This window comes from Hibiscus syriacus, unplaced genomic scaffold (genome assembly GCF_006381635.1).
Source record: "Hibiscus syriacus cultivar Baekdansim isolate YM2019G1 unplaced genomic scaffold, ASM638163v2 tig00111199_pilon, whole genome shotgun sequence".
Classification (NCBI taxonomy): domain Eukaryota; kingdom Viridiplantae; phylum Streptophyta; class Magnoliopsida; order Malvales; family Malvaceae; genus Hibiscus; species Hibiscus syriacus.
The window spans coordinates 817,870-843,302 of NW_024063015.1; the positions used below are offsets into that span (position 1 = coordinate 817,870).

The 25,433-nt window shown below is 35.7% G+C and overlaps 1 protein-coding gene and 3 pseudogenes across 1 annotated transcript; 3 read left to right on the forward strand and 1 right to left on the reverse strand.

Moving 5' to 3' along the window:
* Positions 1 to 230: 230 nt before the first annotated feature.
* Positions 231 to 985, forward strand: LOC120155603 (annotated as a pseudogene).
* A 1,404-nt stretch (positions 986 to 2,389) lies between these two features.
* LOC120155633 lies at positions 2,390 to 4,141 on the reverse strand (annotated as a pseudogene).
* A 5,017-nt stretch (positions 4,142 to 9,158) lies between these two features.
* Positions 9,159 to 17,186, forward strand: LOC120155619 (annotated as a pseudogene).
* Positions 17,187 to 18,840: 1,654 nt separating this feature from the next.
* Positions 18,841 to 24,490, forward strand: LOC120155597 (phosphatidylinositol 4-phosphate 5-kinase 5-like). Its single transcript, XM_039167117.1, has 8 exons — positions 18,841 to 20,165; positions 20,251 to 20,416; positions 20,489 to 20,605; positions 20,683 to 20,876; positions 20,958 to 21,088; positions 21,168 to 21,240; positions 21,328 to 21,751; positions 24,478 to 24,490. Exons 1-7 carry the CDS (start codon positions 18,841 to 18,843, stop codon positions 21,623 to 21,625), a joined length of 2,304 nt encoding a protein of 767 aa, XP_039023048.1. The 3' UTR covers positions 21,626 to 21,751; positions 24,478 to 24,490.
* The last annotated feature ends 943 nt before the right edge of the window (positions 24,491 to 25,433 follow it).

Consider the following 25,433-nt stretch of genomic DNA (forward strand, 5'->3'; position numbering starts at 1 on the left):
GATCAATCACCAACCATGATTCTTCTTTTAAATAAAAAGAAAAATAAACTGTCACCATATGATATAACCATATTAATTCAATCAATAATCTTCCATGCAAGAATTTTCTTCATCTCTACAATTTTAAAATTCCAATTTACAAATTTCTATCATATAGATTAATTGCTTATGTTAGATTTTTTATTTTGGCTAAGCATCCTGAGTGCTTTATACCCCACTTTGCCTCCACTCAGTGAACGTCTCCCTCAATAAATAGCCTTGTAGAGGGGCGTGTGTCCTCCACACTTGTCCATCTTTCCTCCTATAATCTCCTTCATTTCTACCAATCTATTTTCATTTCTCATGGAGACCACCAACGAAGCATCATCTTTTAACAACCAGAAGTTGACAATCCCAGCAGTGAACGATGTTGAGCGACAAACAGACATGGAACCTGAAGCAAACGATCTCAATGGCTTCGAGCTGCCGTGCTAGGTGCCAACGATGGACTCGTCTCCACTGCATCACTGATGATGGGTGTTGGTGCAGTGAAACAAGACATTAAGGCCATGATACTCACTGGTTTTGCAGGTCTGGTAGCAGGGGCATGCAGCATGGCCATAGGCGGTTCGTTTCGGTTTACTCGCAGTTAGACATCGAGTTGGCTCAAATCAAAAGAGAAACCTGAAGGGGTGAGCTTAGAGAGAGAGAAGGAGAAAAGGAGAGTTTACCGAACCCTTTACAAGCGGCGGCAGCCTCAGCACTTTCGTTTTCAGTGGGAGCAATGGTGCCATTGCTATCTGCATCTTTTATAACGGAGTATAAGGTGAGGGTAGGTGTGGTGATCGGTGCGGTGAGTTTGGCTTTGTTGGTGTTCGGATGGTTGGGTGGTGTGTTGGGGAAGGCGGCGACTGTGAAGTCTGCGGTTAGGGTGTTGGTCGGAGGGTGGCTTGCTATGGCTATAACCTTTGGCTTAACCAAGTTGATAGGATCTTGTGGCGTCTGAACTTTGTTTCTTTTTTCTCTTTTTTGTTTTCAGCTTAGCTTTTGGTTATGGGTGCCATGCAACTGCAACTATGTTCTAACCATGTTCTTGGAAAACACATAAGTTTGCAATAATTTAGATCAAAAAACTTTTTATATAAGTTATAACCGATATACTTATGTATATAGGCATGATTATATGTTAGATAATTTAAAATTTTAAGTGACGCCTATCGCTTGTATCCGTCAATGAATATATCAATTCGGCTGATCTTCCTCTTCTTATAATATTCTTGTTTGTATAGGGCCTCCCTGGTGGGTGGCTTAGGCCTTTATGGCCAGTGCGTTCTCTTTCCTGAAGTAATTCAAGATATCAGGCTCAAAACCTTTTAACTAAAGACCCAAATTAATTTTAATAATATAATTAATTTTTTAATTAAAATTGATTTTTAAAATTAAATATTTTATAATCTATTTATAATTAATTTAAATCATAACGGATTTTTTATTTTTAGAATATATATATAATTTAATTAATTATTAAGTTTCATTCAAAATATTTTTAATAATGGCTTCGTAATTCTGATTGCAGGAGGTGTTTACGTAAGTTGCTCTCAACCTGGCGTTGGGGGCAGCCTACTACCTTACCTCCTCCTCATCCCATTACAACTGGGAATAGGGTCAGTTAATTTTGTAACATAGATCAAATTGCATTTCCTTTTCGGTGTTTAATGAAACACCATTGAATTGATTAAGCTGAGATAGCTTTGGTCGTTGTTTGTCTACAATTTAGGTGATGGATAGGTTTGTAATGTCTGCTTATGCTGAAGGTACAAATGCAGTGGTGGATTCTTGTTGCTTGGTGCAGGTCCTCCCTCATCACGGCTGATCGAGTGGTCTGTTAGAAGCTCGTTTTAGGGGCTCAAGTTTCGATTGTTGTGCTGCTAGTGTTGGGGCTTATCCTAATCAGCGGTTTGGGGCAATCTATCTGCAGTAGTGTTTAGATAGGTGGTGCAAGTTTCGGCTCTGTAGTGTTATTCTTTGCTCAATTGTAGTGTGGAGTGATGTAGTTGTGTTGAAAATTCATGTAGTGTGTTGTTGCTGATGGCTTTGAATATTTTTTTCCATTGATTAGGTGCACTCTTTTCCCTTCGCCTAAGTTTGGGAAGGGTTTTTAACGATGCCTGTCAATGTTTGTTTCGTACGATTTTAAGCTTTAATCATACAAAATTCCCTTTTAAAAAAAGGAAAACAGGGAACAGCAGGAAATGGATATTTGTAATTGCAAATAAGTAAATTCCAAAGTTATAGATATGCATTTACAGCATAGGAGTAGAGCATGATCTAGACAGTCAACAAAATAACTATACCAATTGATTCAGATCACTCAGATTAAGGAAGATACATACAATATCAGCATCAGACCTTTCCTTTTTCCTTTTCTCAATGCCTTTAGAATGAAGGGACAATGCAACATCCAGTTTCCGTCATCAGTGTTGTGGAGAACATCTGTTCCACTTCGACTCCCGGATCCGTTCTCTTTGCGAACCGACCCTTAATCCGAGGTCTCGTTTCTGCATATGCTTTCCTTGAAGCATACCTTATTGTCTTCTCAAACTTTCTTGTCTTCTTCTTCTCTCTGTATCGAAGGACCCTGGCCTCCCTGTCCATTGGTGTAAGTTGGGATGGCATCTGAATGGGAGGTCCAGAGAAGAGGTCCATTGTACCTTTAGAAGGCCACATGTGCGACGTTAGGATGTCACTCGTATTTGATTCCGGTACAACCCCCCCATCGACCGAGGAAACCGATACCTGGAATGGTTCATGGAAAGTCAGAAACATCATTAAAGTAAACAAAAGGGAAAAGAAAACAAAAGTGTCTATCTTCATTCCATTTGACTATGCACTTTTATGGAATAAAGGTAAAGTAAATAAGAATGAATAAAGTTCTGTGGAAAATTTTGAAAATACCCCTTTGATTTTAATTGCAGAAAATAGGATATGTAATTAGCCTAGTCTACAAAAACATGTACAAACTTTGCAGAGAATGTTGGCATGGTTGATTGCTCAAAAGTATGTTAACTATTGTAATTACATGCGAAATTAAGAGCTAAAACTCAGATTCAAGATTTTGCAAGACCATTGAGAATTGCATGTTTAAAAAAAATAATTTTCTTTAGGTTGGAGCACTTTCTATCTAGTTGTTTGTTGCCAAGAGAACTTACACTGTGACTGATGGAACCATTGATGCTGTATGCAGCTTTAGAGGAATCATAATCTAGGCCGATCTGAAAACTCTGATGTTGCTTCTTCTGCAAGTAATTTTTGGCATCTGTAGATTGAATTGGCACGACACTATCATCGCCATAACTCTTGTGTAGAACACCATAATGTTGTTGCTGCTGTTATATTGATTTTCAACATTCGAATTGTATCCCACGAGGTCAAGATAATCATCAACCTCGCCGTCGAATAAGAACCCGATATTCTGGTTGCTACTGTTTTTCCCAGGATTCAGCAATAACCATGAAGCTGCATCCTCCTCGTCTTCCTCGGCAATTGTCTCGTCTATCTCTGTTGCCATAAAGCCATCTTCGGTTTCAGTTGTAGCTATAATTTCTTGGCCACTTAGATCGGTGGCAGAGGTGCCATATTGGCACTCTGAAATTGGAAGGATTGGGACACGCTGGTGGCGTCGTGCGAGCAGATTGGCGCAGTGGATATCGGCATCACATGTGGTGCACAAGGATGCAGCGTCTGCTTTGCACAAAAAGGCAGCAGGTGCACGCTCACATGCCTCGCACACCCACACACGTTCATGGAGCGAGGCTACCCGGTTCGCAGCATGCACACGGGCATCACATCCGGTACAGAGGTAGGCCGAGTCTGCTCGGCGGTACACCGTGCAAGCCGCGGAGCAGCACGTGTCGCTGACCCGAGCCCAATTATTGCCTCCATCAATACTACAATCACAACTCTCCTCTTTCAACATCTCTCACGCAGCACAAGCTCTCTACACTCGACCAACTCTGAGTGTGAACACAGTGTGACAAGAAGTAGGGAAACATAAGTGGGAGGAGAGAATCCAGGGACTGACACATGGCAATAAGTTAGTGAGTGCAAAAAAGTTCTTACATAATCTTGTGGTTAGCTTAGTTTTGGGGTGGAGCCGGGGGGGGGGGGGGGGGGCACTGCTTCTGCTTAATTTGGCTTTTGGTATTTCAAGGAGATGAAAATGTAGATTGTACTCGCCATTTGAGGTATGACACTCGGCCATCAAAGCATGCCTTGTTGGTCCAATGAAAATTGCTAATATTCTATGTAGACATGTCTCCTTCGGACATGTGAGCACCACATGGGATGAAAGGTACAGTACAGACCTTTCAATGTAAGAACAGTTGTGAGTGACTCTCCGGACAGGCCTTGATTTAGGGGTCATGGTTTCGACCAAAACCTGTCATAACAGTTTTGAACTTAGTTGGGAACAAGCTTGTTTCTTTGTGCAGGCAAGCAAACAAGAATTGTAAATATGAAGTGAGTTCGAAGTGTTGAACATTGTACATTAATTTAATTATCGACTCTATGTATCTCCTCTCTCAAACTCCTTTTGGTAAGATTTGCAACATTCACAGTTCAGCTCCAAAGAAGAAAACCCTTATTCCCTGCCTCCTCATTTATCTAGAAAAAAAATAAAGTGTAAATTGTGTTCTGTAATTAAAAAAAAACCGAAATTATCAATTCTTTTTAATATATTTTATATTTATTTCGTGATTTTATATATAAAATTTGTTATCAACTTTCTAATTAAAATTCTGAATTTGAATTCTGTTATTGGCATACAGGGATATAATCAGCAGCGTTCACTGATGACAAAGATGCTGACTAAGAAAAGTCTAGAGAAAAAGACCCATTCACCAGTAGAAGACCGCCACGTTGCTAATTAGGTTGAAGCTGAACCACGCATTTAGATGAAAGGACAATAATAAGACTGACATAGACATTTCAATAAAAAAATATAACTTTTATTAAATTTTGAATAAAAAGTTTAAATAAAAATATTTTTTATTAAAATTCATCACTTTAACAAAACAAGTTTAAAGTTACAATAACAAATATCATATATCTTTCAAATAAATTAATTTTTGCCTTATTTGGTTAAATAATTAACTAAATTTGCCTAAATTTAATATTGAGCAAAAATTACCTAAATTTGCACCCTCCTTTTTTCTTTTGATTATTAAGATTTCGTCTTGATTAATCCATATCGATACGTATCACATTTAATTTTAATAGATGCGTCGCACAACAAAGATTTTTTACTTATATAAAGACTCGAATTTAAACATGTTTAAATTATATCAAACTGCTTATCACTTAAAGAAACTCACGGATAAATTTGCCCTATTTAATGCAGGTTGGGAACATTTTTTTGGCATGCCTTAAATCACTATGGATAATGAAAATTTGATGACATGTTGAACAAAAAGAAAGACAATGTGTGGTCCTAATTAATAGTCCCTCTAATCCTTTTTTATCTTCAAAATCACTCATTTTTCTAACATTTTTCTAACGTTTTATGATGTCTGAATAGTTGTACGGGCAAGATTTAACTTTCGTAGATGAAATATATATTACATATTTTAAATATTTTATTCAATTTATTTTCTTTCATGCATCGTACCGATTATATTCACTCCTATAAATACACATATGTCGACTATAGAATTAATTTGTATACATAAATACATACATATATGTATATATACATACTTACACACGTAGAGGTCGAATATAACATTAGATATGCAGAGTTTATGCATAGAGAGGGATTCGCTCAGAAATTTGATGATTGGGAAAGTTTTACCAGTCCTAAAAGCATTAAAGGAAGACTCAATGCTAAAATGTGTTTAAATTATACATTTTTTAAATAGGTGTATAAATTATTTGTCGATTCATCTAGTATTAACGTTATAAATGTTACCACTTAGGTGTATGACATTACAAACGTTACCACTCTAAGTGTCTCGGTTCTAACAGCTGTTGAAAAGCCCATTAAGTGACAAGTGTCACAATTTGATAATTTTAATATTTATTTTAAAAAAAAATTAAAAATATTTTATTTTCGAAAAAGTCAATTTTTTTCTCTTAAATATAAAAAAAACTCTTAAAATTCCTTATTCTAATCTCATTTACTCCTACCGTCGGTTATCTTCAGCCACCCATACATCGTCGACTTCCTACTATCCGGTTACAACTCTTAATATCATCTCAACACCTAAAATTCTCAAATCCCTAAATTTTAATCTGTAATCCCTAAAATTTCAAATACACAATCCCTTAAATTTATTTAATTTATCGTGATAATCTACCGTTTAACCGACTGTATAAATGACCATTTGATTGACCGTTTAATCAACCATTTGGCCAATTATAGGAGGAAATGAGGGAAAATGGGGAGAGGCCGCAGGGACGGAGAGGAACAAGGGAGAGGGTTTTATTATTTAATAATATTTTAAAAATAAAAATTTCAAAATTATAAGTTTGTGATATGTGTCACTTGACGGGTTTTTTTAACGTTCGTTAGAATCGATGCATCTAAAATAGTAACGTTCGTAATGTCAGAAACTTAAAATAATAACATTAGACACCTAGATGAATCAAAAAAATATTTTAAACATCTATTCGAGAAAAATGATATAATTTAAACACTTAGTATTAGCCCACACGCAGTTTCTATGATCGTAACAACTATTTTGAACATACTAGTGAATGTCTAAGAATATAAAGCATCATATCTCATTTAAAAATTAATCTTCAAACTCATTTCTTCGTATATCAATTCACCTCATAAAATAATATTTGTCTTTAAACTTGTCAAAGAATTATCTTTCGAAAATATTAAAAGAGTAATTGATTTTATTAATATTCAATAAATTTGTATTGCTTATAAACTATTTTAGTTGTGAGCCTAGAGTTAATAACATAGTTTCACTAACATGAGGAACTCCTAAATGGACCAATATCTTGAATTCTATTTTTTTTACGTAAAAAGGTATTAGTTTTCTAAGCGATTTGGCTTTTTTACTTCAAACATTTTATAAGATTATATTTCTGACTTCAATATCATTTTTAAATTATTTGAAGTGATTACAATATAATGTATGTTCAAGATTCTTTTTAGTTTTTAACGGTGCATACACATTTTATAGATGTTTATTGTTCGAACCCAAATCTCTAGAAATATCAATATTCTCTTTTACCTCTAAAATATATAGATTTAAATAAAATTAAACAAAATTAATTGGAATTCTAATATATAGATTTAAATATATTGTGACTTGATACGGACCAAGTTACCTAGTAGTTAAAGAAAATAATTGTTATTTTTAGATGTCTTATGTTTGAGTTCTAGAAATTACAAAATATTAAAATATGTTAATCTCCTTAAATAAGTATAATCAAGATACTTGGTCCATCCAAAATCTTTAAGCGAGAACAACAAAAATGCAAATAAATAAATAAATAAATAAAGGACGGAGAAATAGAATCAATTTAAGAAAATTTATGTTAACCTTTTGTTTTTATTTAATTTAATAAGTTAATTGATAAAATTTAATTTAACAAAAAAATTGATTAATCCAAGAATTATTATAAAGTAATATTTATTTTAATAAGAATAAAATTTTTATCTTATTTGATATATGTTGTGTTCAATTTCGAAACCTCTAAAGATAAGAATCATCTTTTTTAACTATTAAGTAGTTTAGTTCATAAAATTTAATTTACCAAACTAAATATAAAAATTATTATATGAAGATAAATTAAGGAATTACCTCACCCAATCCAATTTAAATGTTTAACCCAGTATTTGTTCATCGTTATAAAATGAAATGCAGTGCATGAAAATGTAGCGTGTAAACTAATGTTGTTTTATAAGAGTAAATTATATCATAGGCCACTCAATTATGGATAAGTTTTCTTTTCATCATTATAAATTATAAATCAAACGATCTTAGTGATAAATAAATTGTTATCATTCTTTGAAGTATCGGGTTTAAGAATAAAAAATGCTAGGGGATCGTCACATTAGCCGCGTAAAATATCACATCAACATCATAACAATCAAAGATAAAAACATTAGTCCAAAGACCATATTATATTATTTTTCTAAGCTCGAATATCAAATTAAATGTAAAAGAATTCAATGATCACGTTGGTTTTTTTTTTTAAAAAAAGTACAGGCACCTTTTGCCATTATTTTATAATCTTTCATGTAGGTCTTGGGTTTTAGGGTTGTCGAAGGATTTTGGGGTGTCTAAAACTGAAACAATGTTTGGGTTTTCGTCATTTTTTGCTTCTCATTTCACCATGTGGGCGCTGCGCCGACTTCCTAAGCCACTTAAGTACGTTTCCTTTATCCTCTTCGTTCTCTGTCGACTTTGTACATATATGTTTTCTGCATTTGACTTGTTTCTGTTTTCTCTTTTCCCTCTGTGTGTTTGTTTACCGAGAAAAACTGCAAGGAGAAAAAAAAAGAAGGGAAGGCAAATAATATTGTGTTGTTTCATATGTATGTATCTGTTTTATTTGGTAAATTTTAATTAACTTAAGGTGAAACTAATCCGCCCTGCCCTTAGTTCCCTGACCATTTCTTGCATAACTAAATATCCTGTTCCAGATATTAACATAAAAAATGATTGCTTTCATGTGTTAGAAGTCTGTTGAAAATTGCTTGATATCATTTGGATGAGTAGATTATATTTTGTTTAAATTTTTATGGCAAGTTACAAATTTGATCACTTTTATTCAAATTTGATAACTGAAATTGAAGAAAGGTTAACTTTTAATTTGAACCCTGCAATTTAGATAAAATATGACTTAAGTCCAAAACTCTATTAACCTCTCTTTTACTGCACACTGTCTCTGTTTAGCTGATTTTTTGGTAAAAATATCTTTTCCTGGAAAAATAATGGGATTATTGAGAAAAACATGAAAAATAATTTGCGTTTAGAATTTAAAGAGGAGAAAGCATTTTTTGGAAGGGTTAGAAGAGTTGGGAGAGCCAAGGGTTTCATAAGTCCCTATTCTCTTTCTCTTTCTCCCACTTTTTTAATTTGATATTAAGCTTTTGAAGTTAGAAAATACGGTTTATTTTTCATGATTTTTTTTGCTTGAAGACTGTGACAAATTAATTATTTTGCCTGGTTTCCAGGGACACAAGGATTAGCATTGGAGCTTCTTATGCAGCTTCTGCTCAACTACAAACTTCAAGTCGCTTCATTGAAGAAACTGCTACCACTTTTGTGTTTGGAAATAAACAAGTAACGAGTAATTTTCCTATAACCAGATTAGTGAGAATGCGAAATAAAAACGGAAAAATAATACCCGAAATTGATAACGGAGTTCAACCAATTTTGCATACGTCTCCGGACTGTTGTAGATTTTTTACTAAAGAGAAAATTTACAGGTGTTTACAAAACACACTTGAGAGAGAACTAGAAGATTTTGGGATGATTTTGAAACTAAATAAGCTAGGGTATTTATAGTTGAAACTTAGGGACTAATCTTTGAAAATACCCTAAAGTTCAATGACTCAATTTTGTAATTATCCCTATTACTAAATAATAAAAATATTTAGCAGTCCATGTTTTTAATTCTAAGCCACCATTTATTCAAAGCAACCGGTGGCTTTGAATTTCAACAATCTCTCACTTGAAGACTGATTTTAATCTGTCTTCACACCTCGATCAATGCAGCAGCATTTCTGATCTTATTACTCTAGCGTGCCAACTGAAGATGAACACAACATCAGTTTGTCCGTAGTCACCGTCTTTGTCAACATGTCTGCCGGATTTTGAGCTCCACTAATCTTTTCAAGTTTCAAAATCTCATCTTCCAGAAGAGACCGGATAAAATGATATCTCAATTGTATGTGCTTTGTCCTGGAATGAAAAGATGGATTCTTTGCTAGATGGATAACACTTTGACTGTCGCAATACAAGACATTGTTTTCTTGTTTTTTGCCTAACTATTCCAAGAAACTTTGGAGCCAAACCATCTCCTTGCTAGCTTCCGTAACAGCGACATATTCTGCTTCAGTTGTGAAGAGAGCAACTATCTTCTGTAGTTGAGAAACCCAACTCACTGCAGTTCCTCCTAGAGTATAGACATACCCTGTAGTGCTTCTTTTAATGTCAACATTTCCGGATAAGTCAGCATCTACATAGCCTGTCAGTATCGTATCTCCACATTTAAAACAAAGTGCTTTGTTTGTGGTACCCCGCAGATATCTGAGGATCCATTTGACTATTTCCCAGTGTACCTTGTTTGGATTATTCATGTACCTGCTAACAGCTCCCACTGCTTGAGCAATATCTGGTTTGGTACAAACCATGGCATACATCAAACTTCCAATTGCTGAGGCATACGATACCTTCACCATGTGTGCACGTTCTTCCTCTGTCTTTGGTGACTGTTCTTTGGAAAGTCTGAAATGAACACCAAAAGGTGTACTTACTGGTTTAGCATCTTGCATATTGAACCTGGAGAGTACTTTGTTGATGTACTCAGCCTGTGATAATATCAAAGTCCCCGACTTTGTGTCTCTCTTGATCCTCATCCCAAGAATCTGCTTTGCAGCACCCAGATCCTTCATAGCAAACTACTTCGATAATTTTTGCTTCAATTTTATAATCTCTTGCATGTCTAAGCCTGCAACGAGCATGTCATCAACGTACAACAATAAAATAATGAAGATATTGTCGAACCTCTTGATGTAGCAACAATGATCTGCTTGGCATCTGGTAAAACCATTGCTACTCATGAAGCTATCAAACTTCTTGTACCACTGTCTAGGAGCTTGTTTTAAACCATACAAACTCTTCTTCAACCTGTATACCAGGTTTTTCTTGCCTGCCTCTATGAAGGCTTCTGGCTGTCTCATATAGATTTCTTCCTCCAAATCACCATAAAGGAAAGCTGTCTTTACATCTAACTGCTCAAGATGTAAATTCTCTGCAGCTACAATTTTCTACACCAGTCTGATTATATATAGTTTCATGATTGGAGAGAAAATTTCATTGTAATCAATACCTTCTTTTTGCTGAAAGCCTTTGACAACCACTCTTGCTTTGTAGCGTTTACTCCCATCGTGCTCTTCTTTGATCCTGTAAATCCACTTGTTGTGAAGCGCTTTCTTGCTTGGTGGTAATTCAGCTAATTCCCACGTCTGATTTGACATAAGCGAGTCCATCTCATCTTTCATGGAAGACTCCCACTTGATTGAATCCTACACCTACATTGTTTCATCATAGCACTCTGATTCACCATTGTCAGTCAGCAACAAGTAGTGCAAAGAAGGCGAATAACGTTGGGTTGGTTTAGGAATTCTGAAGGAACGTCTCAGTTCTGGTGTGCCTGGTTCTTCTTGAACTGCTTCAGGACTGATTTGAACATCATTTCTAGAAATCTCCTCGAACTCATCAAATTCCTTTGTTTCAGCTTCGGTATTGGAGCTACTTGATTCTATGGTTGCCCTGTCTTTGTACATCACATTCTCATTGAAAATAACATCTCTACTTCTGATGATCTTCCGATTTTCATAGTCCCAAAATCGGTAACCGAACTCATCACCAACATAACCAACAAAGACACATTTGTTGGACTTGGCATCAAGTTTATTTCTTTCAGCAGAATCTATGTGTACATAAGAAATACAACCAAACACTCTTAAGTGTGAAAGATTTATTTCTTTCTTGCTCCAAACTTCCTCTAGTATATGTCATCCAAAGGAACTAAGGGCTCACGGTTTATCAGGTAAGATGCAGTGTTGATAGCTTCAGCCATAGAAATTTGGGCAATCCGACATGTGTCCTCATGCTTCTGACACGTTCATTTAGAGTTCTGTTCATGTGCTCTGCTACGCCATTCTGCTGCGGTATCATGGGAACTGTTGTCTCCATCTTGATCACATTGTTTGCGCAGAAATCTCTGAATCTTCTATTTCTGTACTCTCCTCCATTGTCAGACCTCAACCGCTTGACTTTCAAACTAGTCTCATTTTCCACCATGGCCTTCCATTTTCTGAAGGTATCAAAGACTTCTGATTTCTTCTTCAAAAAATAAACCCACACCTTCCTTGTTGAATCATCGATGAAGGTGACATAATATAATGAGCCTGCAAGAGACGGAACTAGAGATGGTCCCATACATTAGTATGAACCAACTCTAACTTTTCAGCCTTTGGTGTCTTACCAATCTTTGAAAGCTGACTTTTTTTGTTTGCCAAAGATGCAATCCTCGCATAGTCTGACATCTACATTCTTTAGATCCGGCAGCTTCCCTATTGACAAAAGTGTCTTCATCCCTTTCTCGCTCATATGACCAAGTCTTTGGTGCCATAGGTTTGATTTTCCATCAGCATCTGCTGCAGCAATGATATTCTCTAAGTTTGAGGTTACATAGAGAGTACCAGTCTTCTTACCACGAGCAATGACGAGTGCTCCTTTGGTAATCTTCTATTCACAGCCTAAAAAGGTTTTGATATATCCTTCTCCATCAAGCTGTCCTACAGAAATCAAATTTCTTTTGAGGTCAGGAATAGGTCTCACTCCTTTCAGCGACCAGGTGGTCTGGTTTGGCAACTTTAATCGGATGTCTCCTTTTCTGACGATCTTCAAGGTTTCATCATCAGCTAGATGAACCTTCCCAAAATCACCACTGATATAGTTCTACATGATTTCTTGGCATAGGTTGGAGTGGAAAGATGCCCCTGAATCCAAGATCCATGATTCAATTGGACTGTTGACGCTTAGAATCATGGCATCACCTGTCTCCTCTGTCATGTTGACTTCCTGTGCGCCAATATATTTCTTCAGTGCTCGGCAATCTCTTTTAAAGTGACCCTTCTTGCCGCAGTTATAACAGGTAAAATCTTTCTTTCCCGTTCTTGATTTTCACTTTCTGGATTTGGATCTGCCACGATTTGAATTTCTTTCTGAAGTTCTCCCTCTGGACTCCGTGTGCAAGGCTGAGAATGTTGATGCTTCACCCGATTCTCTCCGTCGAATTTCTTCGCTCAGTACCAGATCTCGAACATCGTCGAATTTTAATTTGTTGTTTCTCGACGAGCTGCTGACTACTGTAACAGTAGCATTCCAACTGTCTGGTAGAGATGATAAGAGAATTAAAACTCGAACTTCATCATCGAATTCAATTTCCACGGAACTCAACTGGGTTGTGATTGTGTTGAGTTCATTTAGGTGTTGAGCCACTGATGCCCCTTCCGCCATCCGCAAATTGAATAATCGCCTCATCAAGTGAACTTTGTTTGAGGCTGATGGCTTCTCATACATACTGGAGAGAGCCGTCATAAGATCCGCCATGGTCTTTTCCTTTGCTATGTTGAAAGCAACATTGCGGGATAACGTCAGTCGAATAACTCCGAGGGATTGTCTGTCGAGAAGAGCTCAGTCTTCATTCTTCATTCTTCATGCCCTCTGGTTGTTTTCCTAAGAGGGTTAATATAGATTTTTCTGGTACAGAAAATCTTCGATCTGCATCTTCCAAAAGCCAAAGTCCGCACCATCGAACTTTTCATTTTTCACCTTCCATTTGTCTGCAGCCATCGCTCCCACTCGAATTTGGCTTCGTTTGGATCGTTTTTGACAATTCTTGCGAACCACCGTGTATTAGAACACCTCCGTCAACAAGCTCGTTTAGCCGACAAATTTTTTTCACTATTCACGAAATTCACTATTCACGTGAATAATAACCTCGCAAAAAATTGACAAAATTCACAACCAAAAGCTCTAATTACCAGTTGTTGGGAAATAAACAAGTAACGAGTAATTTTCCTATAACCAGATTAGTGAGAATGCGAAATAAAAGCGAAAAAATAATACCCGAAATTGATAACGGAGTTTAGCCGATTTTACCTACGTCTCCGGACTGCTGCAGATCTTTTACCAAAGAGAAAATTTACAGGTGTTTACAAAACACACTTGAGAGAGAACTAGAAGATTTTGGGATGATTTTGAAACTAAATGAGCTATGGTATTTATAGTTGAAGTTTAGGGACTAATCTTTAAAAATATCCTAAAGTCCAATGATTCAATTTTATAATTATTCTTATTACTAAATAATAAAATATTTAGCGGCTCATGTTTTTAATTCTAAGCCACCATTTATTCAAAACCGCCGGTGACTTTGAATTTCAACATTTTGGTTCTTGTCAAACAATATCTGATAAAGGTATATCATTATTGAGATTTTACCACTCAAAACATGCTTCCTCTGATTCCCCTATTCATAATTGTGGTCTTTCTTCCCAAGCTGGTGCTGAAAGCAGTGGGGAGGAAGATGACTTGGAAGATGGTTTTTCTGAACTTGAAACACCTGCTAATACTGACACCATTGGAAATCCTATTGTTAAGGATGAAATTGAAGATGGATTAGATTCTGATGAAGAATTATCTGGTGACGTTGAAGAAACTGCTTCAAATGAACTGGAATTGTTTGAGGCTGTGACGGATGTACATGATAAGAAATCATCTTCAAGGAGAACTACCTCGGAACTATTCAAAGCTATTATTTCTACTCCAGGTATTTATATTTATAAGGCTTTTGATAAGTGGGTTGAGGAAGGAAAAGGTATTAGCAGAGATGACGTTTCAGCAACAAATTTCAATCTTCGCAAGCGCCGAATGTATGGGAGGGCATTGCAGGTGATTTGACTTATCATTGTATCTTTTTTTAGTATATTTTTTCATTAAACTAAGGTCACTTTGTTGTGAACGAAATTACCTTCTGCATTCAATGTGATTTTAGGATTCAGGTAATTTTTATAAAGAAATATGATTTGAATAAGATTTTATAAAGAAATGTTAAATAAATTGTAAACGCTATGCTTTTATTGCTTGTAAGTGGTAGAGGGTAAAACCAAATATGATTTAAGCAAATCCGTTTACCTTTTTCCCCCTCTAATTTTTTATTTTAAAATTTTATACTCAATTTTTTTTCCGGAGAGCTTTTAGATTTATGGGTAAGTACAGATTTAGAAACTCCCATTTTCATTCCATCGTAGGCCAACAGGGAAATGTAAGATTTTCTGGTTTTCTCTGTTTTTCCTTTTCTTCACCATAGCAACAAAGAGAACTTTTACTGTTTCATTAAATTGTGTTTCTTATCTGTGACGGTAAACATTACTTGATTGTTTATGGTTCCATGGTATTAAGTTAAACAGTAAAGCATATAAATTGATTTTTGTCAAAAAATGAGTTGAACAAGAAATCAACTTTTTGCTGATGATAAGCTGTAAATGTGGAAGCAATTAATCCCCAGCTTTTTATAAGTATATGTGTATTAGTATATTCTCTTTTTCAAAGGAGTAGTTATTGTGCGTTCATCAATCATGTCTTCTGGATGCATTGTTTGCTTGTGCACTCATCAATTGCTCTCAATCAAAAAAATTGTAACTGATCATTAGGATCTTTAGGTCCTCGTCTAGTTGTCTAGTTGCAGGTGTTCTTGCAACAATCTTACATCCATATGATAATACTGCTAAGCCTCTGGTAGCTACTGTGATCAGAAATTTGGTTGCACAAATTTGGCACTAAGAAGGTTCTGAAAACTGTGCCTTAGTTTATGTTTTCTCCTTGGAATTGGCTCACTTTTCTTTCTCCTTTTAATTAAGAGACAGTTGGATATCCTCTTAATAGAAACGTTATTTCCCTGATTTGGATTTTTCTTGTTATTACCTCAAGGGTCAAACAGAATTCGATTGCAACTTGCTTTGGCTTCTAATTTTTACACTGCAGATTTAGCTGTCTGACAGCCTACTACTTCCAATGCCTAAGTTGAAATGATATTCTATTGTGTAAGGTTTTGGTTGAGGAAGTTGTCGGTTTTACTTGATTGCATTTTGTTCTTTCCTTTCTGTTTGCAGCTCTCTGAGTGGTTGGAGATGAAGAAGCAGCTTGACTTTGTTGAGAGAGATTATGTTACTCGAGTTGATTTAATTGCCAAAGTACAAGGTCTCCAGAAGGCAGAAGACTACATTCAGACTATCCCAAAATCTTTCAGAGGAGAAGTAATCTATGGAACGCTGTTGGCTAACTGTGTTATTTCCAACAATTTGAAGAAAGCGGAGTCCGTCTTTAACAAAATGAGGGACTTAGAATTCCCAATTACAGCATTTGCTTGCAACCAGCTGTTACTCCTTTATAAGAAGCTTGACAAGAAGAAAATAGCTGATGTGCTGTTGTTAATGGAGAAAGAAAATATCAAACCTTCACCCTTTACTTATAGAATCTTAATTGACACAAAAGGTTTATGTAATGACATAGCCGGGATGGATCAAATTGTTGAGACAATGAAGGCTGAAGGTTTTAAACCCGACATCGTTACACAGTCCACCCTAGCTAAGCACTATGCCTCAGTAGGCCTTACAGAAAAAGCTGATAAGTTTTGAAGGCGCTAGAAGGGGACGACATAAAACAAAATCGTTGGGGTTGCAGGTTTTTGCTTCCTCTGCATGCTGAACTTGGAAAGGCTGATGAAGTGGAAAGAATTTGGAAGGTCTGTGAATCAAAACCCTGCTTTGGAGAGTATCTGGCTGTCGTTGAAGCTTGGGGAAAGTTGGGTCAAGTTGAAAATCAGAGGCAGTTTTCGATAGGTTGTTAGAGACATCAAAAAGGCTTCCTGCTAATTATTATACCAAGATGTTGAAGGTATACTCAGACCATAAGATGCTGCAAAAAGGGAAAGATCTCGTTAAATGAATGGCCGATAATGGGTGCCAGATCGGTCCATTGACTTGGGATGCACATGTGAAGCTTTATGTGGAAGCTGGGGAATTGGAAAAAGCCGACTCGATCTTGCAAAAGGCATTCCAGGCAGAGGAAGCCAAGCCCATGTTTAATTCTTTCATGGTTGTGATGGAGCAGTACTCTAAGAGGGGTGATATCCATAATACAGAAAAAATGCTCCATAGAATGAAACAGGCTGGATATGTTGCTCGACTTCGACAGTTCCAAACTCTAGTTGAATCATATAGAAATGCCAAAGCTCCAGCTTATGGAATCAGGGAGAGAATGCTTGCAGAAAACATATTCCCCAATAAGTACTTAGCTGCTCAATTGGCTGAAGTCGATGCGTTCAGAAGAACTTCAGTGTCTGATTTGCTCGAGTAAGGATTTCGACGTCAACTTCAGGTAATGGCAACCTCTATTCTGTCTCATGAGATCAAATGTTGGCTATTTACTTATAGACATTCTATGTTCGATTTAAGAAATGTTATTTTTTCTTTCATGGAATATGTGCTCACTTTCTCTATAGTCGATGTATGATTGTAGTGGTTGGTTGTTAACAGTTCCTCAAATTGGTCAGCATTTCCTGGAGTTAAAAGAGTTCAATGAAAGTTCAGATATTCGAATCCGCACAATCTAATTACCATCAACAGCAAAGATGGATCAAATATAGAAAATAATATTTGGAAGTCCATTATGCTTTAGCAAATAGTATATTTGAACATTTAATTCCATTCTATTTTTGCAGATATATTCGATTTGGATAATAATATTTTCATTTAATGCTAATAATGGATATTCATATTTTAAAAAGTTATTTGTAATTTAAATATTATGAAAATTGTAGACATCTGATATGTTATTATGTACCCTTCTAGAGTAAGTGAAATTTGATTTAACCACCGGGAATTGTTATTTTTTGAGGTCCTCAGTTCAAGCTGCAATAATATTAGGGGTGTGAACGTTCAATGTTAGGTAGTTGAGAGTTATCTTTGAACAAATACTTATTTGTATTTATTCCAAATTAATAAAAAAAAATTGATTCAAGAAAAACATTTTTTCATGTTTGGGAGTTGGTTGGATTATTGGAGTGAATTTGAATTCTTTTGGGTTGATTTTGAGTTGAAATTCGCAAGCCGGAATAACAACTATTTTAATATTTAATTAAAAAATTGAAATTTCCAATTTAAGCTTTAATTTTTTATGTTAAGTATATTTTTAGTTTTAATTTTTGCGAAGCCTGAGTGTATACTTGATAGTTTCACACATCAAGATTTTTGTACAATGTATCCCAATAAGAATGTCATGGTTGACGTTTACTAAAAAGAAATTTGAACTTTCATATTAATTATTTTAAATATTTTAATTTTATAATTAATATATATAAAATCTACTCCATTAAAATTTCAATTATGCTTTTATAATTTTTATCAATAATATATTTAACATAATAAGAAATCAAACAAAATATATCACTAAAAATCAAATGTGATACATATATTGAGACATTAGAGTATTGGAAAAAAAATCAATCACGTGTGTTTATTTCAAAGTCAAATGTGTAAATGGGATGTTGGAGGCCACGGAAATTCCTGGTACCATTTTCTTTTGGTTGAACCATAACTTTGAAATAGTAAAACAGACATCCAAGTTTCGTGTGTCCTTCCAAATGTAGGGGCTATAGATGTTTTAGGAGGCGAACAAGTCACCCTTTTGACTCGCAAAGAGAAATAATATATGAGATTTATGTTCCTGTCCCTAACCTTGTTTAGGCAATAAACAAAATTCACAGTGAAAAAAGTTGTCAACTAAAGGCTAATGCGGGCATTTGAACACGTATCTTCACTTAAATACAACAATGCACAGATCAAATCGCCACTTCATGACTTCATTTGTCGGAAAATCTCATGCATGTTGGTTATAGTTCATCCATATGACTCTTTTTGATCCCACAACAAAATGTACCCCCACAAATTTTCAACTAATTTTGATTTGTCCAAAATCTCATGCTTGTTGGTTATAGTTTATCCCTTGACCTTGCATGTTAATAAGATAGAAGAGTTTGCAGAAAATGAACAAAGAGCAAAGTAGTGTCCTGAAAGCATGGGAGGCCACCATGCGCAAAACACAGGCGGCAAAGAAGCGCGCCAATAGCATTTTCGGGATAACATCCATGGCGAATGTAGCTCAAAACGATGTTGAAGAAGATAAAAGTGTTAGAGCTTCCGATGAACCATGTTTTTCAGAGAAGATTCTCCCGAATGGGGATTATTATACAGGGCAATGGCATGATAATTTCCCTGATGGACAAGGGAAGTATTTATGGACAGATGGGTGCATTTATATAGGAGAGTGGCGTAAAGGCAAAACTATGGGGAGGGGAAGGTTTACTTGGCCCTCTGGTGCTAGTTATGAAGGGGAGTTTAAGACCGGATATATGGATGGAACCGGTGTATATATAGGTGCCAATGGGGATACTTATAAGGGACAATGGGTGATGAACTTGAAACATGGTCATGGCCTAATGCATTATTCGAATGGGGATGCGTACGACGGAGAATGGCGCCGCGGTTTACAAGAAGGCCATGGGAAATATCAATGGAAGAACAGGAACTATTACGTGGGAGAGTGGAAGAACGGCGTGATTTTCGGCAAGGGGACTTTTATGTGGAGCAATGGGAATAAGTATGAAGGATTTTGGGAAGATGGCTTGCCGAAAGGAAACGGGACTTATCAATGGCCTGGTGGTAGTTTCTATGTAGGGAATTGGAGTAAAGATCCAGATGAACAGAATGGGACGTATTACCCTTCCGAGACTTCTTCAGCTGCAGATCTCGAATGGGATCCCTCGTCGGTGTATAACGACTTGGCGAGTTGCAAAATCTGCCACGGAGAAAGGGTTTCTATCATGCCATCCCAAAAGAGACTAGCAATGTGGTATTCAACAAAGGGTGTGGACAGGCCGAGAAGACCGTCGGTCGACGGGAGGGCGAGCGTAGGTATAGAGCGACCATTAGATAAAACCAGCTTATGGGAGAATGATGGTGATGGCAATAGTTTAAGAGAACCGATAAGGAATTTCGATTACGAGTTGTATGATGATACAAACCCGAAGTTCAACCTTGGATTACCTTTGAAAGTACCCAAACTAGGCAAAAGACAGGGGGAAACAATATCCAAAGGTCACAGGAACTATGAACTTATGCTTAATCTGCAACTGGGAATCAGGCATTCTGTAGGAAGACCAGCACCAGCTACAGGTTTCGATCTCAAGGCTTCGGCATTTGACCCGAAGGAGAAAATCTGGACTAGATTTCCTCCTGAAGGAAGTAAATACACTCCACCACATCAATCTTGTGAATTCAGATGGAAAGATTATTGTCCAGTAGTATTCAGGTTAGACATATTTCTGTAGTTTCATGAATGATTAGTTTGCAATTTTCAACACCAAGTAAATTTCACATTATCATTTGTGTAAAAGGACTTTGAGGAAACTGTTCAAGGTAGACCCTGCAGATTACATGATATCTATTTGTGGGAACGATGCACTTAGGGAACTATCCTCCCCAGGTAAAAGTGGTAGCTTCTTTTATTTGACGAACGATGATCGATACATGATCAAAACAATGAAGAAATCCGAAACGAAAGTGAGTTTTGATTTCCTCGTACCTGTTTATAGTCCAAAACAAAAGTGGTAACTCTATCGATTTGTTTTACAGGTGTTTTTAAGGATGCTTTCAGCCTATTATAACCATTGTCGATCATTTGAGAACACCTTGGTAATAAAATATTACGGCTTGCACAGCGTAAAACTCACTGGCCCTGCTCAAAAAAAGGTTAGTAAAACATCAGTAAAAAAAGATGATTAAATACACAAAGTTGCATGCAGAAAATGATAGGTTGAACGATCCAGGTTCGATTCATTATCATGGGGAACCTCTTACGCTCCGACTACACAATCCATAGACGATTCGACTTGAAAGGGTCTTCATTAGGACGCATAACAGATAAGCCTGAGTCCGAGCTCGATAATACTACCATACTTAAGGATCTTGATCTCAATTTCATATTCAAACTACAAAAATATTGGTTTCAAGAGTTTTGTTGGTAAATACAATTTCTCTTAACTAGATTAACAACCAGCATGAAATCTATATATACAACATTTTTATACGTTTCTCTTCACAGGCAAATCGACAGGGACTGTGAGTTTCTTGAACAAGAAAGAACAATGGACTATAGTCTTTTAGTAGGTCTTCACTTCAGAGAAATATCGCCTAATGGAGAGCTAATTCCTTGTGAAACACGTAATTCATCTGGTTATCTTTCATCTCTTGTTAAGATTTTCATAAGATTAGTTACAAATTGTATTCTTCCAAACCCTATTCATCTTTTCAGGCAATTCACAGAATGATGCAACTCATCAACTTCCCAGAACAGATATGGATCAACTTCTTCAAGACCCTAAGAGGTGAAAAAATATCTTCAAATTTAGTAATTGTTTTATTTTTTCTTAGCATTCAAGGCATGTGCTGATCGTAGCTCATGAACATTGCAGTTGGGCTAGCATCAAGCTAGGCACTAACATGCAGGCAAGAGTCGAAAGAATGATAAGGAAACCCGAGCTCGAACTACAGCTTGTCGGAGAACGGACGGGAGTGTGTTACGAAGTTGTAATGTTCTTCGGCATCATCGACATACTTCAAGATTATGACATTACCAAAATGCTCGAGCATGCGTATAAATCCATTCAGTATGACCCGACTTCGATATCAGCTGTGGATCCAAAGCAGTACTCGAGACGATTTCGCGACTTCATTTTTAAAGTTTTTGCTGAAGACACTTGCAGTTTTTAGCTGCGAACATGCAGCGTGATGTTGTCTTCCATAAGTCTATGGATTGAGTCAGCTATACGTTTAATGGTAATCCTCATTTATCACAAACAATTGTTGTAGTAGCCATTGTTACAATATTATGTCATTGTTATAACGACTTTTTTAGCATGGCGAAGTCTTAAAGTCATATATTTGACAGAAATTTAAAAATGTTTCGAAATTCTTTAGAAAAATTTTAGTCCACGTCGACCTTTGAGATTAGACAAGTCAAATATCCAAAAAATATATTTTTAAAGAAATTTTAATAAAAATATTTTAAAAGACGAGGTTGGTATGTGAAAATAAAATTTTTGGGTTCGAAAGTCGATTACGTGATAGCACACCCACATTGTCCGGAATTGGTATCTTCAATTATACATTGCCTCTAATATTGAAAAATCTAAGAATTCAAATATAAATTTAATTAATGAATCTTTTATTTGTAAGAAATATTAAAATTTATTAATAAGAGTTTTTTTTGAGAAATACACATTATTGTATTATTCCCAACCGATGAATAAGTAATCCTTAAATTTCATTAAGGCGATTATTTTTAATTTTCCAGTTGAAATAAAGGAATATTGTCATTCCTTCCAATGGTTTAAAAATTAAAATATAATTAATGGTCTAACTAAAAGAAATAAACGAATTAATCAATTACACATTTTATTAAAATAGATAAAAGTTATCCAATTATTTAAAAGACCGAGACTAGATCCTTGACTTAAGTGACGTAATCTCAATTATTTAAATAGGACAATAAACTTTTTTTTTTTTTTTTATTAATCTGAACCTAATTTAATTTTTAGGTGTTTACTGGTAGAGCATTTATTTATTTTAAAATATTGAAATCGGACGCCTAGTTATATTAAGACCACCTTTTTTTAATATTTAAAAATAAATTATAACATCTAATCCAATCCGACCCGAAGATCATTGAATCATATCATACGGGACCACCTAAGTGGTTAACCAAAAAAATTTCTTTTAAAGGTGATTGATTACAAAGCACCGGATAAAAATCTATCCATATTGAATAAATAAAAGCATAGTAATTAAATTTTACAAATATGGGAAGCACCCAAAATCATCCAAATAATAATACATCTTCGAGTTCAAAGTCAAAAGTTATGACTAAGTAATACAAGAGTCCATAATAGTACATGCCCTCCACAAGTGACTCAAGACATACTCTGTGATAATTGACTGGATCTGATCTATTGTGCTGCAATATTTGATGACAACAATTCCCCACGAACGATCTCCTAACCTGTGCACAGAAACACATTCTGAATGCTGAGCTTACGAGCTCAGTGCCTCACTAAAAACTTTACTATACTGCATGCATTCACTAAATGTATTGGCTAGTGGCACATGTATAAAGGCATATAAGATACTGATCTGTCCTACTATGGCCGGCATCATGGTGCAACTGAGGGTTCTGTATCTCGGAGTTCACGCACCTTTCTAGCATGCTGGAATACCTGAAGGTACTCGGGGTGAGATCCGGAATTCTACATCAGAGACTATACCTTGCCAACTTACTCCATCGATTCTTGGGGCATCTGCGTCCAACTGGCGGTTTAAGTACCTTGGCACTGGCTGGGATATTCGACTGGACGACTGTATCCGCTAGAGTAGCTATGGTGTCCTAGCCATGTCCTGAGCGTCAAACAAGGCTAGTTTTATTTCATCCTAGCTATTGTTGTTTCTAACTATTCTAATTTAATTTAACATTCTCACTTGTAGTTTAATTTCATAGTATTCTAGTATAGATGGGCCTCTAAATCCACTCTTGAAATCGTTGAGTTCTCTGCCCAAAGTTGTACGTGGGTACCGATACCAAGCCTTCAGTATCGGTACTGACCCATGAGTATCGATACCAACCCTAGTTATCGATACCATTTTTACCTTCGACGTTTTGATAATTCACTGAGTATCGATACCCTATAGGGAGCATCGCTACCAGTAACGATACCACCTTAGGTATCGATACCAAAATTGCCTACTATAATTTGTTAAGTGATCTCAGTATCGATATAACCCTATGGGTATCGAGACTGACCCTACAGTATCGATACTCCCTGCTACTAAATTTACTCTTTGTTTTAAGAACAATATCGATATTGTTCTTCCAGTACCGATACTCTTGCTAAAAATGCCTTGTTTAGGCACAAAAATGCAACCTTTCCACTCTAAAGGTCTTATTAAGGGTCTCAATTGTCTTTAAACTGTTATGTATGATCAAGGGAGACATACCTATTTACGATTTCTACCATGAAGATGCTCTATAGGTCATGCGACATACCGAAACACATTAGTGGCTTACATTGTGCTCTATAAGATCCTCTTTTTTACCTTTGCTTGCTAACTACTGGAATGGTCCAAGGTTCAACCTAAGGTAAGCTTCTCATTTCCCTTTTCTTAGAGCTTTCTCCAACTTCTCTCTCTAAACAAGAATCAAACATATAGGTTACTAACTTGTTGAGAAGCTTAGATAGCATCTAAAACATCTTTAATGATTAAAATCCCTAAAAAATGGATTGAAACCCTAAACCCTATTTCAACTAAAATACCTAAAAAAATATAAAAATAATATCCTAAAACCTAAAATACTAAAAACCTATTTAAACTAAAATACAAAGATAAAATATAATGTTTAAATATTATCCTAAACTTGAGTTTAATTCAAATCCGAATTCCAGCCATCTTTGATTCCAAAAATAAAAAAACTGCAGAATTGTGTCCTTTTTGTGCAATTTCCAAAATCTTACGTCCTGTAAAGAAAATGAATTAAAATAAAAAATAATCCACAAAAATCAATGATTAAAGAGTAATTTAAAAGTAAAATATTAACTAAAATAACACTTATCAAATTCCCCCTCACTTATTCAATGGTTGTCCTCAACCATTCCTGAATTAACATATCAAAATCATAAGTTGTCATATTCAATTTCAATTTATTCCTCAAACTTCCAATCGAACTAAGTCCATGATATTTTTCGAATTCAAGTTACAATCAAGCAAAGATACAACCAAGAAAATTTAAAGTGAGCAAGATATCACAATTAATTGCCAACTTCAATGAAACATGACTCAATACCTCACAAAGATTCACACATATCTGCTCAAAGTGTTTGGGGTAAATGAAATCGCTCAAACCGAAACTAACCAAAATATTACCATAGGCTTGGAATCCAATCAAGTCCCCACTACGAAAAATGAACATAATGCAATAATCAAGGGGTCTTTAAACGAGGTGCTCTGTTTTGAAAACCGGACCGGACCGCCGGTTCAACCGGGAACCGTTGCTTAGTCCGGTTCAATCTAAACCGGTTGAACCGCTATTAGTGAACCAGCCAGAACCGCTGATCCGTTTGAACCGGACCAGCTAAAAACCGAAAAAAAACTAGGATTTTTGTTTTTTTTAAAAAAATAAACCAAACAACGTCGTTTGTTAAACGAGCCAAGTCGAACTCGAGTATTGCTGAGCTCGACTCGAACTTGAAAACTTTAAAAGTAAGCTCAACTCAACTCAAACTCACAAGCTAAAAATTATCAAGTTCAACTCAAACTCGAAATATAATATTGAAACTTGAACTCAAAAAGGCTTGAACTCAAAAAAAATTAGAAGCTCGATTGAAGCCTAAAATTCGAGCTTGATTGAAGTGAAAGAATAATTCACTCAATGCTCACCAAAAGGTTCCATGATTTTGAATGTCAAATTACCTCTATTATTTATAGAAGTTAGTTGTGATGCGCTTCTATGTTTCTTAGCAATGTGAGATTG

What these genes read in the sequence shown, in the direction of transcription:
- LOC120155597 (XM_039167117.1), top strand. Translation starts at nt 18,841, where the DNA reads ATGAACAAAGAGCAAAGTAGTGTCCTGAAAGCATGGGAGGCCACCATG. An exon ending in CTGGCCCTGCTCAAAAAAAG is followed by an intron (nt 20,606 to 20,682) that starts GTTAGTAAAACA and finishes TGAACGATCCAG; the next exon opens with GTTCGATTCATTATCATGGG. An exon ending in CTTCTTCAAGACCCTAAGAG is followed by an intron (nt 21,241 to 21,327) that starts GTGAAAAAATAT and finishes TGAACATTGCAG; the next exon opens with TTGGGCTAGCATCAAGCTAG.